This window comes from Idiotropiscis lumnitzeri, chromosome 15 (genome assembly GCF_059441095.1).
Source record: "Idiotropiscis lumnitzeri isolate Australia: NSW breed Sydney's pygmy pipehorse chromosome 15, RoL_Ilum_1.0, whole genome shotgun sequence".
Taxonomy (NCBI): Eukaryota; Metazoa; Chordata; class Actinopteri; order Syngnathiformes; family Syngnathidae; genus Idiotropiscis; species Idiotropiscis lumnitzeri.
In genome coordinates, this window is record NC_142405.1 from 7,281,172 (window position 1) to 7,293,896 (window position 12,725).

Genomic DNA, 12,725 nt, shown 5'->3' on the forward strand with positions numbered 1-12,725 from the left:
TTTTTTCAAACTTTGACGTTTTGAAAAACACAAATTTAGCGTTTACACCTCTTTTCTCAAATCCGACGGTGACGCTTACAAGATGTGCGGACCAGTAAGGGAACTATTGCATGGCAGAGTTTCTTAAAGCTATCGTATTTTGCTAGCTTGTTGTTGTTTTTTTTCCCCGTATATTACGTTTATGCTAGCACCAAATAAATGTCCGTCTCTGAATGTGGACGTTTATTCTGCTGTCGAGACGGAAACGTAAACAGAAAACGAGGTCGGGGTAGTTTCTGAGGCGTTACTGTTTTTGGTAAGTGTTTTGGCAATAATAGCACCCGCGCTTCAGCTTGAAAAAGAACCGCAAGGCTCCGTATTGGCAATAATAATGTGTTGTTACTAGGTAATTATTTACCCTTAAACTTTCCCACTGACATTAGTGCTTTGTTGTAACGACGTTTAATATACCTCTATAGTTGTCTTTCACGTGCATCTGATATGACACTAATATCCATTATTTACATTGGTCTCGAACGAGTAACCTTGCATTTTATGTCAATTTGGTATTGCTGATTCGGAATTATTGCTGATTTAGGGAGTTCTGTCTCGTTTAGCACTGTTCCCTGTCCAGAGACGCTGAGAGCTGTCAGACTGATAATCTAGCTAAAAGGAATTATATTGTCACTTTATATGGATTGTTACTCTTTGCCTTAGGTAAGGTATGGCTGGTGTCGTGGCGATGGCATCTGTTATAGAGGATTTTGACACACAGGTATTTTCACATTTAAGCGTTGTGTTGGATGTAATAGCATTGACATGTCACACGTGTGAATAACTTTCCTATTCTGTTGACAGCCTTGCAAGAAATCTAGCAATGATGGCGGCAGTGCAGTTGTCAAGACAATCACCAGCTACTTTTCTCCTGTGGCCAAAGCTGTGGAGAAGCCATTCTCACCTCCTCGCTCCAATAACATCATGGACTACTTTAGCCGTGGGCCTCTGACCTCCAAAGTTAAGTCCAGCCCATCACAACACCCTAAAATAATTGGTCAGAGGTCTTCAGAAAAACACACCAACCTAGAGGTAGCAGGGAAGCAGACATCTCTTAAACGGAGGAGAAAGACAACTAAAGCTGCAAGTAAACGCGTGGATCTAGAAACTGTTATCTCAACTAATGAGACTAGCTGCTTTATTGTGGAAGAATCAAACTTGGCGACAGATCAGCACAGTGTCTCTTCTGTCGTTGGCAGTGGTCCAGCCGCTCGGCTGGCCCAGATTAACACTGATTCCTATATTTCAAATCAATCAATGGAGAACACTTGTCAGCCTGTTAAACAGGCTCATAAAGGTGACTGTAACAAAAGTGCCTCGAAATATGATCAACCTGAACCAGATGTGTCAACTATCAGCGCTTCATCTCCTGTTTCACATGTAAAGGACAATGTGAAACCAGTTAAAACAAAAGCTGCACGCAATTCAAGGAAGAATAAACAAAAGGAGGAAAATCAGTCTGAATCTGAGCAGAAAGGTGCAGAAAATGCCTGTGCTGTCAACACGGAGGTTAGCAAAGGCTCTGGGGCGAAGAGCAACACGGTGATGATCTCCTTTGAGGATTTTGTGCGCAGTCAGAGCGAGGTCAAGGGTGAAGAAAAGAGGACCGGTGTACAGTGTGAAGAAAATAAGATCCCTCAAGAGACTGGTGAAATGGACACTCATCAGTTGGACACCTCTAATTCTAAAGAAAATGTAGCATCTACAGAGGTCTCCATCCAAGTCTCACCTCGAACCATCACCATTCAGGCTCAAATGCACACCATCTCACCAAAGCAGGAAGCGGGAAAACCTGACAAAAGGGGAGCATTGAACAGGAGGAAGGTTGCGAGAAGTCTTGCAAAACAAGCGTCACCTCCTCACACGACGTCTGCAACAGCCAAACGGAAATCCAATGTGGTCCTTGAAGAGCAGGAACTTGACCTGGCTGTGATTGAGAGTGAATCCACACCCATGTGCCCTGACGTAGAGAGAAGACAGTTCATAGCGGCCTTCAAACAACCCAGCCTGAATGGGTCCAAAGCAAAGCTGGGCAAGAACCAGGCCAAGCAAAAGCAACCTTCCGAGAAAGATGTAGAGGAAATTGACATTCAGGAAAACACAACGGTTACTAAAACAACACCACAAAGAAAATGTAGGAAAGCTGAAAAAAAAGTCAGAACCTCATCGAAGGTCATAGAGGAATCCTTGCCTCCTAAATCTGATGACATCCAAGAGGAGTCTGACACTTCCTTAAATCCTTCTACCCCAGTTGTGAGGAGGTCTAGAAGAGAGGCTGTTTTTAGGAAAGCCCCTAAAATGTCAGAAACTTCTGCCATTGGGAAAGAGAATAACTTAAAGGATTCTGCAGAGACCTCTGTTAAATTATCACCACCTAAAACACGTAGGTCCAAACATGGAGCCTACGTAGCAGAGATGGTCTGTCCACCTGACGCTGAAGAGAGTCCAATCAGGTAACACATGAATAATGTTGCCGTTTAGTATTGATGCATGTTCGATAATCAATTACCTTATGATGGGCCCATTGATTCATGATTATGTTCCATCAGGATAAAATTCCGAAGAATTCATCCAAATGAATCAGGAGGTGGCAAAAAGCCTTCTTTGGCCTCTAATGTGAGTAAGATATTTATTAAATAATGGGTAATAATTCCACTATGTTGAATGAACTAAGTAGAACTCAGAAGATATGCGCTCGCTCATGCTCTTGTTTGTTTCCAGGCCTCGAATAATTCAAAAAAGCAGAAGAAGGCGAAGAAATTGGTGGCGAAAGCGAAGGCCGTTCGAAAGATTAAGAAAGATGCTGCTGTGAAGAGCACCTTAAGGCGTTCATCAAGGACTGAGGCGTCCATCGCAAAGCGTTATTGTGAAGATGAGGTACGTTTTACCATTCCTGAGGTCAAAAGTACGCGTAGTCTTGTCGTCTTGCTGAACAGTACGGGATGTGTCCAACATCAGCTGGAGTTATCTGTGACCTTTATGAGGATGAGCAATTCAAAAAAAAAATCGATGGATGAATATTTTAAGGCACGTCGATACGCAAATATTGTAAATTAAATACATTGTAAAGCTCTATTATACTTTAACTTGGAGCTTGATTTCAGAATTCTGTCATCTGCCTGGATGAGGCCCAGACTGCTTCACCTCAGATGGCAGCACAAAAAAGTCAAACTAAGACGTCTCTACGCAGTCTAAATGACGTGCTGGGAAAAGCCACGAAAGCTCCCCCAGGTAGGGTTTCACACTTTTCAGTAACGTCCATCCGTTTGGTATAACTTCTTTCAGTCCCTGAATGTTTCTGTTTTGTGCCAGGCCAGGAGAAGAATGCTCGCAAGGCATCTAGTGTGATTTCCATTTTTGATGAAAGCAGCCACGAGGGCTCTGAAAACTCCCAAGATGATGAGCGGTTCAGAGCCCGCAGAGAGTTTCTCAAGAGTGGTCTGCCTGAGTCCTTCAAGAAGCAGATGGCCAAGGCTGCTGCCACCAAAGAGACGTACAACCTTTCCTGTGCCTCTTTCCAACCAGTTGTACACATGATGCAAATCCCAAAAGGTATAGACAGCATCTTCATTTTTTTTGTCTGCACTTAATACACACTCTTGATTTTTGTGGAGGTGCCATCAAATTAATTTGTGCTTCATAAAATGACAGATTGTCCTCTTTGGAGTCTACCCTGGCCCGAGTCTCCCCAACTTTGCCGTCTCAATGAGCCTTGCATCCACGTGTCTGACCCCTGTCTGCCTCCAAATAGATCCTTGGATGTGAAGACAAAACCAGAATGTGGAGTGTTTCGTGAACGAGTAAGTTAAACATGAAAAAAAATGAAATCTATATTTTTCCTTCTCTATATTTGTAAAGACAGCTGCTCACTTGCTGCCAGTCCGAATTTACAACACATCTAAAACTACGATTGTGTAAATTGTCCTTTTCCCCACTCCTCCAGGGTTCGGGCTGGAGGCCTGAGATGTCTGAAAAAGTTCGTCAGTTTCTGATGGAGGAGGTCAGCACGTCAAATCCTCTCTTCCCTGGAAACACGTTCTTGCCTCGCTTCATGGCCAGATGTGCTGATCACCAACAACACTCAGGTAAGTCTGGCATGCAGGCCGCTTACGCACATGACACCGTAACAATAATAGCAGGGATGTTATTGAAAAATCTAGATCTAACCATGAATTCATTGCTTGCTTATAGAAATTGTTTGATCACTTAAATGAATAGAAATGATGTTTGAATTCAAGATTTTTTTTTTTTTTTTTTTAACTGACCTCATACAGAAGCTGCAAGGACATGTTCATCACCTGAGCCAGTAGGAGGCAAAAGGAAGAGGATGGACGACAAAGTGGCCAAAGTAGCTAAGAAACATCGGGCTGCCCATCATGAAGAAAACATTTGTCCCCTGGAGCCCGAGCCTTCAAAGAGGGTAGGCCGCACAAGACGAGCCCAGAGAGCCAGACTCGATAAAGCAAAGGACAAGCCTTCGCCTGGAAAAGATGATGCTGTGGTTGTGCCTGATGACCTGTCCGAGGATGCCAAGAAGAAAAGTGAGTTGTTACGATTGTCCTTCAATCCGCACATAATGCCACCTGTAATCCACAGTTGACCCGCTTTTGTTTTGTGGATTGTTCTTCCCACAGCTTGTCTGAATGTCATTGGCTATTGTAAACCAAAATGAAATAAAACGGACAACTCTTGTGTTTTTCACAGTTGAGGCAAAGGAGGATGTGTTGTGGACAGAAAAATATCAGCCGCAGCACTCCAGTGACATCATAGGCAACGCAGCCTCAGTGCAGCGGCTGTACAGGTAAGCACCAAAATGACTACTTTTGCTTTTAAGTTAAAATAAATATTAATTTTTCAATCCCCCCGCCCCCTATTTGTACAGTTGGCTGAAGGAATGGAAGCTCCGTACAGACCGGGATGAGCGGAATAAGCAGAAAGAAAAGAAACAAGATGAAGGCCACAACGGTGTGTCATATAAAAAGATTTTTCTTTTTTTTTTTTTTTTTTTTTTTTAATTTGCTAAATGTACCCTACTTTTGCTACCTGAATATCTGAAAATGTGTCTTTTGTTGCAGGCGCTGACTGGAACTGTGGAGATGAGGACCCCTTGTTTGCAGAGGACTCGTTATGCAATACAATCTTAATTACAGGACCCACGGGAATAGGAAAGACTGCCTCCGTCTATTCCTGCGCTCAGGAGTTGGGCTTTAAGGTGAAGACAGAATCTGATTACACAGCTGTTCATGTGTGCTGCGGGTTCTTGTGGACCTTTGCCTCATACGTTTGTCTATCGCCCTCCTGGTCTTCCAAGGTGTTTGAAGTGAACGCTTCATCTCCACGGAGCGGCCGTCTGATTCTGTCCCAGCTGAAGGAGGCCACTCAGTCGCACCAGGTGGGCAGCCAAGGAGGCAATGCCAACAAGCCGGCATATTTTAACAGCTACAACACAAGCAGCAGCACTGGCAAGCATGGATCCTCACCAAGTACGTACAAACATGGCAAGCCCTGTTAAGAAAGTCTGTCTTGTGAGCTATCTTGTGAGGTGTCTGTGGATCCTCAAATCCTGAATTAGACTTCCCAAAATATAGACATTAATTATCTTGAATAATTATATTCAACCTTTATAGGCGCTGTTCAAAAGTCTTTAAAAATGCTAATTGTGTTGAACTTAAGTCTATATATCATTATCTTGTTAAAAGCTGGAATCTGCAATAACTGTGAAATTGGTTAAGATTTTATGTTATTTCGTATCTCAAAAATATTAATGTTAAACTATTAATACCACATTAAACTACTGTGATTTATTTGTATTTTTTTTTATTGACCGAGCACACTCCTAGTGGTCGCATTAATTGAATGATAGCCCTTAAATTTAATAAAAAAAATATCAAACTTTAACAATTGACTTCTTTGCTGGAATGTCAGCTCAACTCATTTAATTCCTTTATCGTCCAGGGAAGATGAACTCTCCTCGCAAAGTTGTCTCATCTCCAAGAAAACCTCCCAATTCCCCAAGAGGTGCGAAACGAGGCGGCCTAGCTCCAACCTCTTTAGCCAACTTCTTCAAAATGGGCCGGCCCAGCAACAAGGACCCACCGAGCACTACGCAGGATGAGCAAAAGGGTAAACGCTTCAACTCTGTCCCCATCAAAAAAACAAAACAAACTCAAGAGTATTTATTTAGTAATATTATTTTTTCACCTCATAGCCCCTTCCAAGAAAGTGAAACCACAGGAGGAGACCAGAAAACTGAAAGACACCACAGCCAAATCACCTGCGGCTTCCACGACTAAGGAGAATGAGGAGCAGAGCAAGAGAACAGCCACTTCGCTCATCTTGTTTGAAGAAGTGGATGTTATTTTTGACGAAGATCTTGGCTTTCTTGCTGCCATCAAGACGTTCATGAGCACGACAAAGAGACCAGTCATCCTCACCACTAGTGGTTAGTCGAAGCATGGATGTTTAGCATATCTGCACATCTGAATGAGAGATGAGATTTATTTAACTTGCCCTGATTCTGCCCTCTTTATTCTCATTGATTTTCCTTCACATTGTATGGTTTGCAGACCCTGCATTCAGCACCATGTTTGACGGCAACTTTGAAGAGATCCATTTCAAAACGCCCTCTTTGGTGAGTGGCGGCCTCCTTCGGCGTTCATTCACCGCATGCTTTAAGTTGGGCCTTACAATCTCTTGTCTTAGTTGGACGTGAGCAGCTACCTGCGCCTGTTGTGTCTGGCCGAGAACACGAGGACAGATCAGTGTGACATCTGCACACTGCTCCAACTCAATGGCTGCGACATCAGGCAGAGCATTTTGCAGCTGCAATGCTGGACTCGAAGTGCAGGGGGGCGCCACATGACGTCACCCTCAGACGACCCCAAGCCAAATGGTAAGGGCGGAGGTGTTCATGTTATTCATAGCGCCAGCCAAATTGACTAACTGAATGGGGCAATTAAACTCAGTAAATGTTGTTGACATTAGAAAACGAACTGAAGCGAGAGACTGATGGTGAAGCAGCAGACGCGTGTGCACTGACCGAAACGTCACCTCCACCGTTATGTGAAAGCGGCTGCGCGGAGAGCCGGCTGGGCCTACTCAATATTGAACCTGAGAGAGATGTTTGGGAGCTGCTTCGGGTAAACTACAGATTCATGACATGCGCTGCTATTTTTATTGCGTTTATGGTAATGAGTATATTTGTCATCAACAGAGTCAGACACATGAGATGGCTTGCTGGGAGCTGCTCATGGAGAGCACTCGACAAGGGGTTAACTTGCTCTACTCCAACATGGAGACCCTCTTACCTTTACCACGCGCGCAATTAATCTCCGCCTACAAACCAGAGACCCCCTCTAGTATTACACCTGCCTGCCCGCAGTCTGACACGCTGCCTTCCCATGCTAGGCTGCTGCAGTCGTCTGAGTCGGCTGATTGCTCAGATGACGGGAGTCCAATTAAAATGTCTCACAGAATGAAGAGGAACAAGAGGAATCACCACTTACCTGATGGATTGCACTCAGACTCTGACTCAGAGGAGAGTTTCCTCTCTCTCTGCAAGAAGCAAGAGAGACCTCAGGCCAAAGAGGAACCCACTGAAAGACTAGTTCCACAAATGGAGAAAAGGAAACCATCGACTGCTGCGGAGCGTCAAAAAAGTCTTCCTGTCTCCAAATGTCTCGAATCAATAAGTGACTTTTTCGACAATATGTCTGACATAGACTCCAAACTTGTTCATTACGGGGGTGACGCTCACAGGAGACCCCTGCTAGCCAGTGCAGCTCTGAAGGACGGAATGACTAACGAGTCCAGAGTTGAGCTGGACACGTTGAGCTGGGTGGCGGGCGAGCGCGCGCTGGAGATCCAGACTGCGGTGGAGGCGCTGAGCTTCCACAAGTGTCGGCTTTCTGTGGAAGACGCCTGGGACCGAGCCCGGCGGCTGGAGGGGCAGCTGGCGGAGGACACGGCGGCGGAACTCACCCTCCCTGTCGCCGCTCATTGCGAATGTTACAGCTTCACTCAGAGCTGCCTCTGTCAGCCCCAGTGAGTCCAACATACATCTAAGGAGCCTTTTCTTGATGTAACCTTTCCCCATTAAATAAATGAGCGTGTTGTTCATTCCAGGATTGTGCAGCAGAGGAGAGATGTTATGGAGAGTCTGGTGTGTAGCGGAACATTTGCGCCTCTGGGCAACAGGTCTGCAGCTGCTGTGGACTACTTGCCAACCCTGCGCGCCATCTGCAGGTCAGAGCAGATTAAGGAGCAAGGCAAGGTGAAACGACGGTGAGCAGGCGGTAGGCCAGGATGTGGTTAAGCGCTTGTTCCTCCTGGCGGGCACTTTGGGCCGATAAATAAAAGCGTGAAACTGTTTAGCGCACGCAGTCAACATCTCCTTTTCTTCCAACAGGTTTCTACACTACCTGGACTCCATCCATTTGGGTCTCCACAAGAATATGCTTCAGTATCTTTCCAAAGACTTCCCATAATCCTCAGAGAAGACCTTACATGTCCTTGTGCTGACAGACTTTATTTTTACAAGCAGTTTTGGGTTCCAGGTGAAATATGGCACAAGTGTGGTGCAGTATGTGTTGTCTGCTGGGGTTAAGAACGACCAACTCACTTTTAATATTAATTATCTCACTTAACTGCGTCCAAGTGAAGTCTCAACATGTGCGTCCTCTGATTGAAATGACTTGAATTATTGACCACAGCAACAATGATCACTCGTGTTGCACTCAGCACATCTTCAGGTGATTTGGAAGATAGCCCAAAATTGATCACCTATTCAGTATGTTTTTGTACATTTTTGCTTTATATTGCGTAGCGATTGTAAATTCTTTACTTTGCTTTTTAATCGCATTGGAATTGAACTTTAATCATTATTGTAAGAGTAGAATGCAAAAAATAGTAAGTCTGGGTGTGAAGGCTTTGTATAAATTGTAACTGGCCACTTAATGTATAGAGTGTCTTAATTGTTGGCTTTTAAGCCATAAACGCCACATTTCACATAATCATATTTTTACAAATGATTTTTTTTTCATACTCTATATTTCTACACATCTGGGTTTTGTTTTGAGTAAATAAAGTTGTATTCAAATTTTACAGTGTTCTCACTTCATTCAAACTGTGAATTTGGGAGGAGCATTCATACGAGTGAAAAGCCTTTGTCACTTGTCACTGCATTTTGAACGAGGTTAAGAGGAAGGACCGCCTTTGTGTTGTGACATGAACCAAACGTCGCAAGTTCCACTTTTCATTTTAGACCTTACTGCTTACTTTGCCACTTGCCGAAACTATGTAGGCACCATGGTTCATTTCGAAGGTGGCACGTGGAAGCCTTATTGTGGAGCGCCATGTCAAACTGGGAGCGAAACAAAAAGATTTTACTGGAGCTGCTGAAGCTGCCAGAGAACAAAGTTTGTGCAGACTGTGGCACCCCCGGTGAGGCCTTTGTGTCGTGTTCTTCACATGCTCTGTTGGTGATTGTCCGGGCGAGGACACCAACTAACCTCCTGATCTTGTCTTGTTCCTTGCAGATCCGGACTGGGCATCTTACAAGTTGGGTTTGTTTGTGTGTCTGAACTGTTCTGGTATCCACCGCCACCTGTCCAGCCGAGTTAAGTCCATAAAGCTTGACCACTGGGAAGATGAGCTTGTGGAGGTATGGACAGAAACACACACACATATTTATATAGATAGATAGTTCTTTTTTGTAATGCAATGTTTTGGTAAAAAATGAAGGAAGCAATTAACATCTTGATATATTTTTGGGGACCTGGGGGGGGAAGTTGATGAAATCCAGTGGCAATGCCAGAGCCAGAGCTTTGTATGAAAAAGCACTTCCTCCTTACTACTATCGACCACAGCAAACTGACTGTGCGTAAGTATTTATTTTTTCCAGCACACTATCTTGAAAGCAATCACAAATCTGAATCATCATTGCCACATTTAGCCAGCAGAGGCAAAAATTGTCTTTTGAGATGACTTGTAATAGGTGTCAAAAGAAATAGAACTGATATATTGAACCTAAAATGCAGAAAGTAAAATACTGTACACTGGATGTCTGCTGATCCTGGGATTGAAAAAAAAAGATAAAAGTAAATTAAACCCTAAATTATTATTATTATAATAATTATTATATTTGTATTTTTATTGTTATTTTTAATTATTATTATTATTATTGTTATTATTATTTTCAGGGGTCGGCCACTTTTCCATATCAACTGAAAACGACATCAGAGTTGCTCAGGTAACGGCCAATCACGGCTCAGCCCCTTTCTGAGTTTGCTCCTCTGACATTGTCAAATTGAGCTGTGATTGGTCGTTACCTGAGCTGAGCAACTGGGATGTCATTTTGAGTTGAGCAAGTGGCAAAATGGCCGCCCCCTGAGATGGATAAAAACTGGTGGGTTTGCATGTTGTAAAGAAAATGTTTGTGTTGGCTTCCACTTTAAACCGGCAAGTCCATCGGAGTGAATATCAAGTTAAAAGTTGTTGCATTGACTCGTACCGTTTGTTTGACTCCCCAGAGTGTTAAAAGAGCAGTGGATTCGAGCCAAATATGAAAGATTGGAATTCACAGGAGAGACCAAGTATCCACCTCCATCTTATGCCACAGGTGATATTTTATCCTCTCACCCATCCAGCTTTTTAACTATCCATAAACGAAGTCCCCATTTTGATTTGATTCCAGGCTTCTTTGAAGGGATGCTGTGGAAGAAAGGAAAGGAGAACACCCAGTTTCTGAAGAGGAAGTTTGTTTTGTCTGAGAGGGAATTCACTCTGGCTTACTACAACAAGGAAAATGTGCGTTCATGTATGTTACTTTTATTCGTCAACCAAATCAGATGTGCATATGTGTTTATTTTTTTTTTTACTTAGGAGTCCAAAGGGCCAAAAGCCCTCATCTCCATCAAGCACTTGAATGTAACATTTCAACCAGAGAAGATTGGTCATCCCCATGGGATGCAGATTACTTACCTTGACAACGACCACACCAGGAGCCTTTATGTGTATCATGAGAGCCCTGAGGTGGGACTGCGTGATCATCTGAATAACTGCCTGATTGTTTCTCCACCCCTCTGTCCCCCTCCTCTTTTCATTTAATTTACTTTGGAGCTGATGGGTTTCTTTTTGCACTTTAGGAAATAGTCACATGGTATAACGCCCTACGTGCTGCTCGCTATGCATACCTCAAGACTGCATACCCAACCGGAACAGACGCTGATGTAAGCACCCAGAATAATATTTTCAAGTATGAACTAATAATGTGTAAATATTTTAATTTCATCTGCAAAGTGCCATAGCAATAAACTTGAGTTGAGTGATAGAAACCTGTATGATATAAGTGAACCTTTAATTCTCATTGTCAGCTGATACCAAATATAACACCAAACTACCTTAAAGAGGGATACATGGAAAAAACAGGACCATCGGTAAGTTCTTGCATTCCAAATGACAAAACCCGTTTATCTCTGTGTCTGCGCTAACTATTCGGTTGTTAAAATTATATCTTTTTATTTTTGGAGACAATGCATTTTTTTTATCCACAGTAAAGGATTTGTTATACCAGCTCAGTTGCTCCCGCAGTGTCAGACTTTGAAAACTGTGAATATGTGGGGGGGGGGGGGGGGGGGAATTCGATATTATAGTCTATTTTTATGGCTTTAACGTGTAATATTGTATAAATTCATGCCATTTCTTATCAGCAAAAGGAACCATTCAAAAAGAGGTGGTTCATTTTGGACTCCCAAAATAGGAAGTTGCTCTACTTCAAAGGCTGTTTGGTGAGAATAAAACTTTCCATCCATCCGCCTTGTTTTAGTTTACTGTCAAGTTCCTCACTGAAGTGTCTGGCAATGACACTATTGTATGTCTGAAAGTGTTTTTTTTTTTTCACTGTCAATGTAGGATGCTGAGGAATTAGGGGTCATCTTCCTTGGCACAGAAAGCAACAGTTACTCTGTTCGGGATTGTGTCCCAAAACACACTCGCGGGAACAAGTGGAAGTTCGGCCTCATGGTGGAAACGCCTGAGCGGCAATTTGTCTTTATGTGCGAGCATGAAAGTGATCAAAGAGAGTGGCTAGACTCTTTGAGACAAGTCATGTCCAGGCCGATGACGCCGCAGGATTATACCAGTAAGCATGGGAATGGGAACTTGGGAATTATATGCATTAGAGCGTATAACTGTCAGCAAATACATATATATTTTTTTTCTTTGCAGCTGAGGCCAACATCAAGAATAAGCGATGAAAACTGGAAAGCAGGAGTCAATGATGCAGTAGCCACATGTGAATTGTAACCTGCACTGTGCCATGAAATTTGTCCATGAAATTAATGTTAAGTTACTTTTGAAACAACAAATGTAATAGTCTTCATTAAAAACTACATTGAGTTGATTTTTCTTGTATCATATGCAGAGTTCTGACAACCATTGTTTCCAATAAAATTATTTCTTATACTTTAGTTGATCTACTCAGTTATTTCTTAAGTACACTTGCTTCAATTATTAAAATAATTGGTTGATTGTAATTCAATTAATTATAAATAATACACTCTTTGATTTCTGAATTATTTGTCTACACGATTTTATTGTGTCTCATCTACAAATGGCCCATCTGTGTGTAACTAGTTTTTGGAATATCTGCAGTTCCCCATTCTGACACCTGAGGGCAGCATTCGGCGTTTTAT

The 12,725-nt window shown here is 42.9% G+C and overlaps 2 protein-coding genes across 3 annotated transcripts; both read left to right on the top strand.

Moving 5' to 3' along the window:
- On the top strand, positions 1–9,027 carry atad5a (ATPase family AAA domain containing 5a). Its single transcript, XM_088316346.1, has 22 exons — positions 1–295; positions 697–754; positions 838–2,486; positions 2,583–2,649; positions 2,755–2,910; positions 3,138–3,264; positions 3,346–3,585; positions 3,685–3,833; positions 3,977–4,118; positions 4,308–4,574; positions 4,738–4,834; positions 4,916–4,998; positions 5,109–5,245; positions 5,345–5,516; positions 5,989–6,156; positions 6,242–6,475; positions 6,600–6,664; positions 6,736–6,925; positions 7,018–7,172; positions 7,247–8,076; positions 8,158–8,316; positions 8,441–9,027. Exons 2-22 carry the CDS (start codon positions 704–706, stop codon positions 8,517–8,519), a joined length of 5,217 nt encoding a protein of 1,738 aa, XP_088172472.1. The 5' UTR covers positions 1–295; positions 697–703; the 3' UTR covers positions 8,520–9,027.
- A 264-nt stretch (positions 9,028–9,291) lies between these two features.
- Positions 9,292–12,500, top strand: adap2 (ArfGAP with dual PH domains 2). Of its 2 annotated transcripts, none has more exons than XM_088316916.1 (11): positions 9,292–9,474; positions 9,570–9,694; positions 9,822–9,913; positions 10,563–10,651; positions 10,727–10,839; positions 10,915–11,064; positions 11,178–11,261; positions 11,406–11,468; positions 11,742–11,819; positions 11,944–12,172; positions 12,259–12,500. In XM_088316916.1, exons 1-11 carry the CDS (start codon positions 9,387–9,389, stop codon positions 12,285–12,287), a joined length of 1,140 nt encoding a protein of 379 aa, XP_088173042.1. In that variant the 5' UTR covers positions 9,292–9,386; the 3' UTR covers positions 12,288–12,500. The 2 variants fall into 2 exon arrangements, with proteins under 2 accessions (XP_088173042.1, XP_088173043.1); XM_088316917.1 differs by having other exon boundaries at positions 9,441–9,474; positions 9,570–9,693; positions 9,811–9,913.
- Positions 12,501–12,725: the final 225 nt, after the last annotated feature.

Excerpts from the sequence above, each read along its gene's own strand:
- atad5a (XM_088316346.1), top strand. The coding sequence starts at position 704 with ATGGCTGGTGTCGTGGCGATGGCATCTGTTATAGAGGATTTTGACACA. Across the intron at positions 2,650-2,754 it reads AGCCTTCTTTGGCCTCTAAT|GCCTCGAATAATTCAAAAAA; the intron begins GTGAGTAAGATA and ends GTTTGTTTCCAG. Across the intron at positions 6,665-6,735 it reads ATTTCAAAACGCCCTCTTTG|TTGGACGTGAGCAGCTACCT; the intron begins GTGAGTGGCGGC and ends CTCTTGTCTTAG.
- adap2 (XM_088316916.1), top strand. The coding sequence starts at position 9,387 with ATGTCAAACTGGGAGCGAAACAAAAAGATTTTACTGGAGCTGCTGAAG. Across the intron at positions 9,475-9,569 it reads TGCAGACTGTGGCACCCCCG|ATCCGGACTGGGCATCTTAC; the intron begins GTGAGGCCTTTG and ends TGTTCCTTGCAG. Across the intron at positions 9,914-10,562 it reads CCACAGCAAACTGACTGTGC|AGTGTTAAAAGAGCAGTGGA; the intron begins GTAAGTATTTAT and ends TTGACTCCCCAG.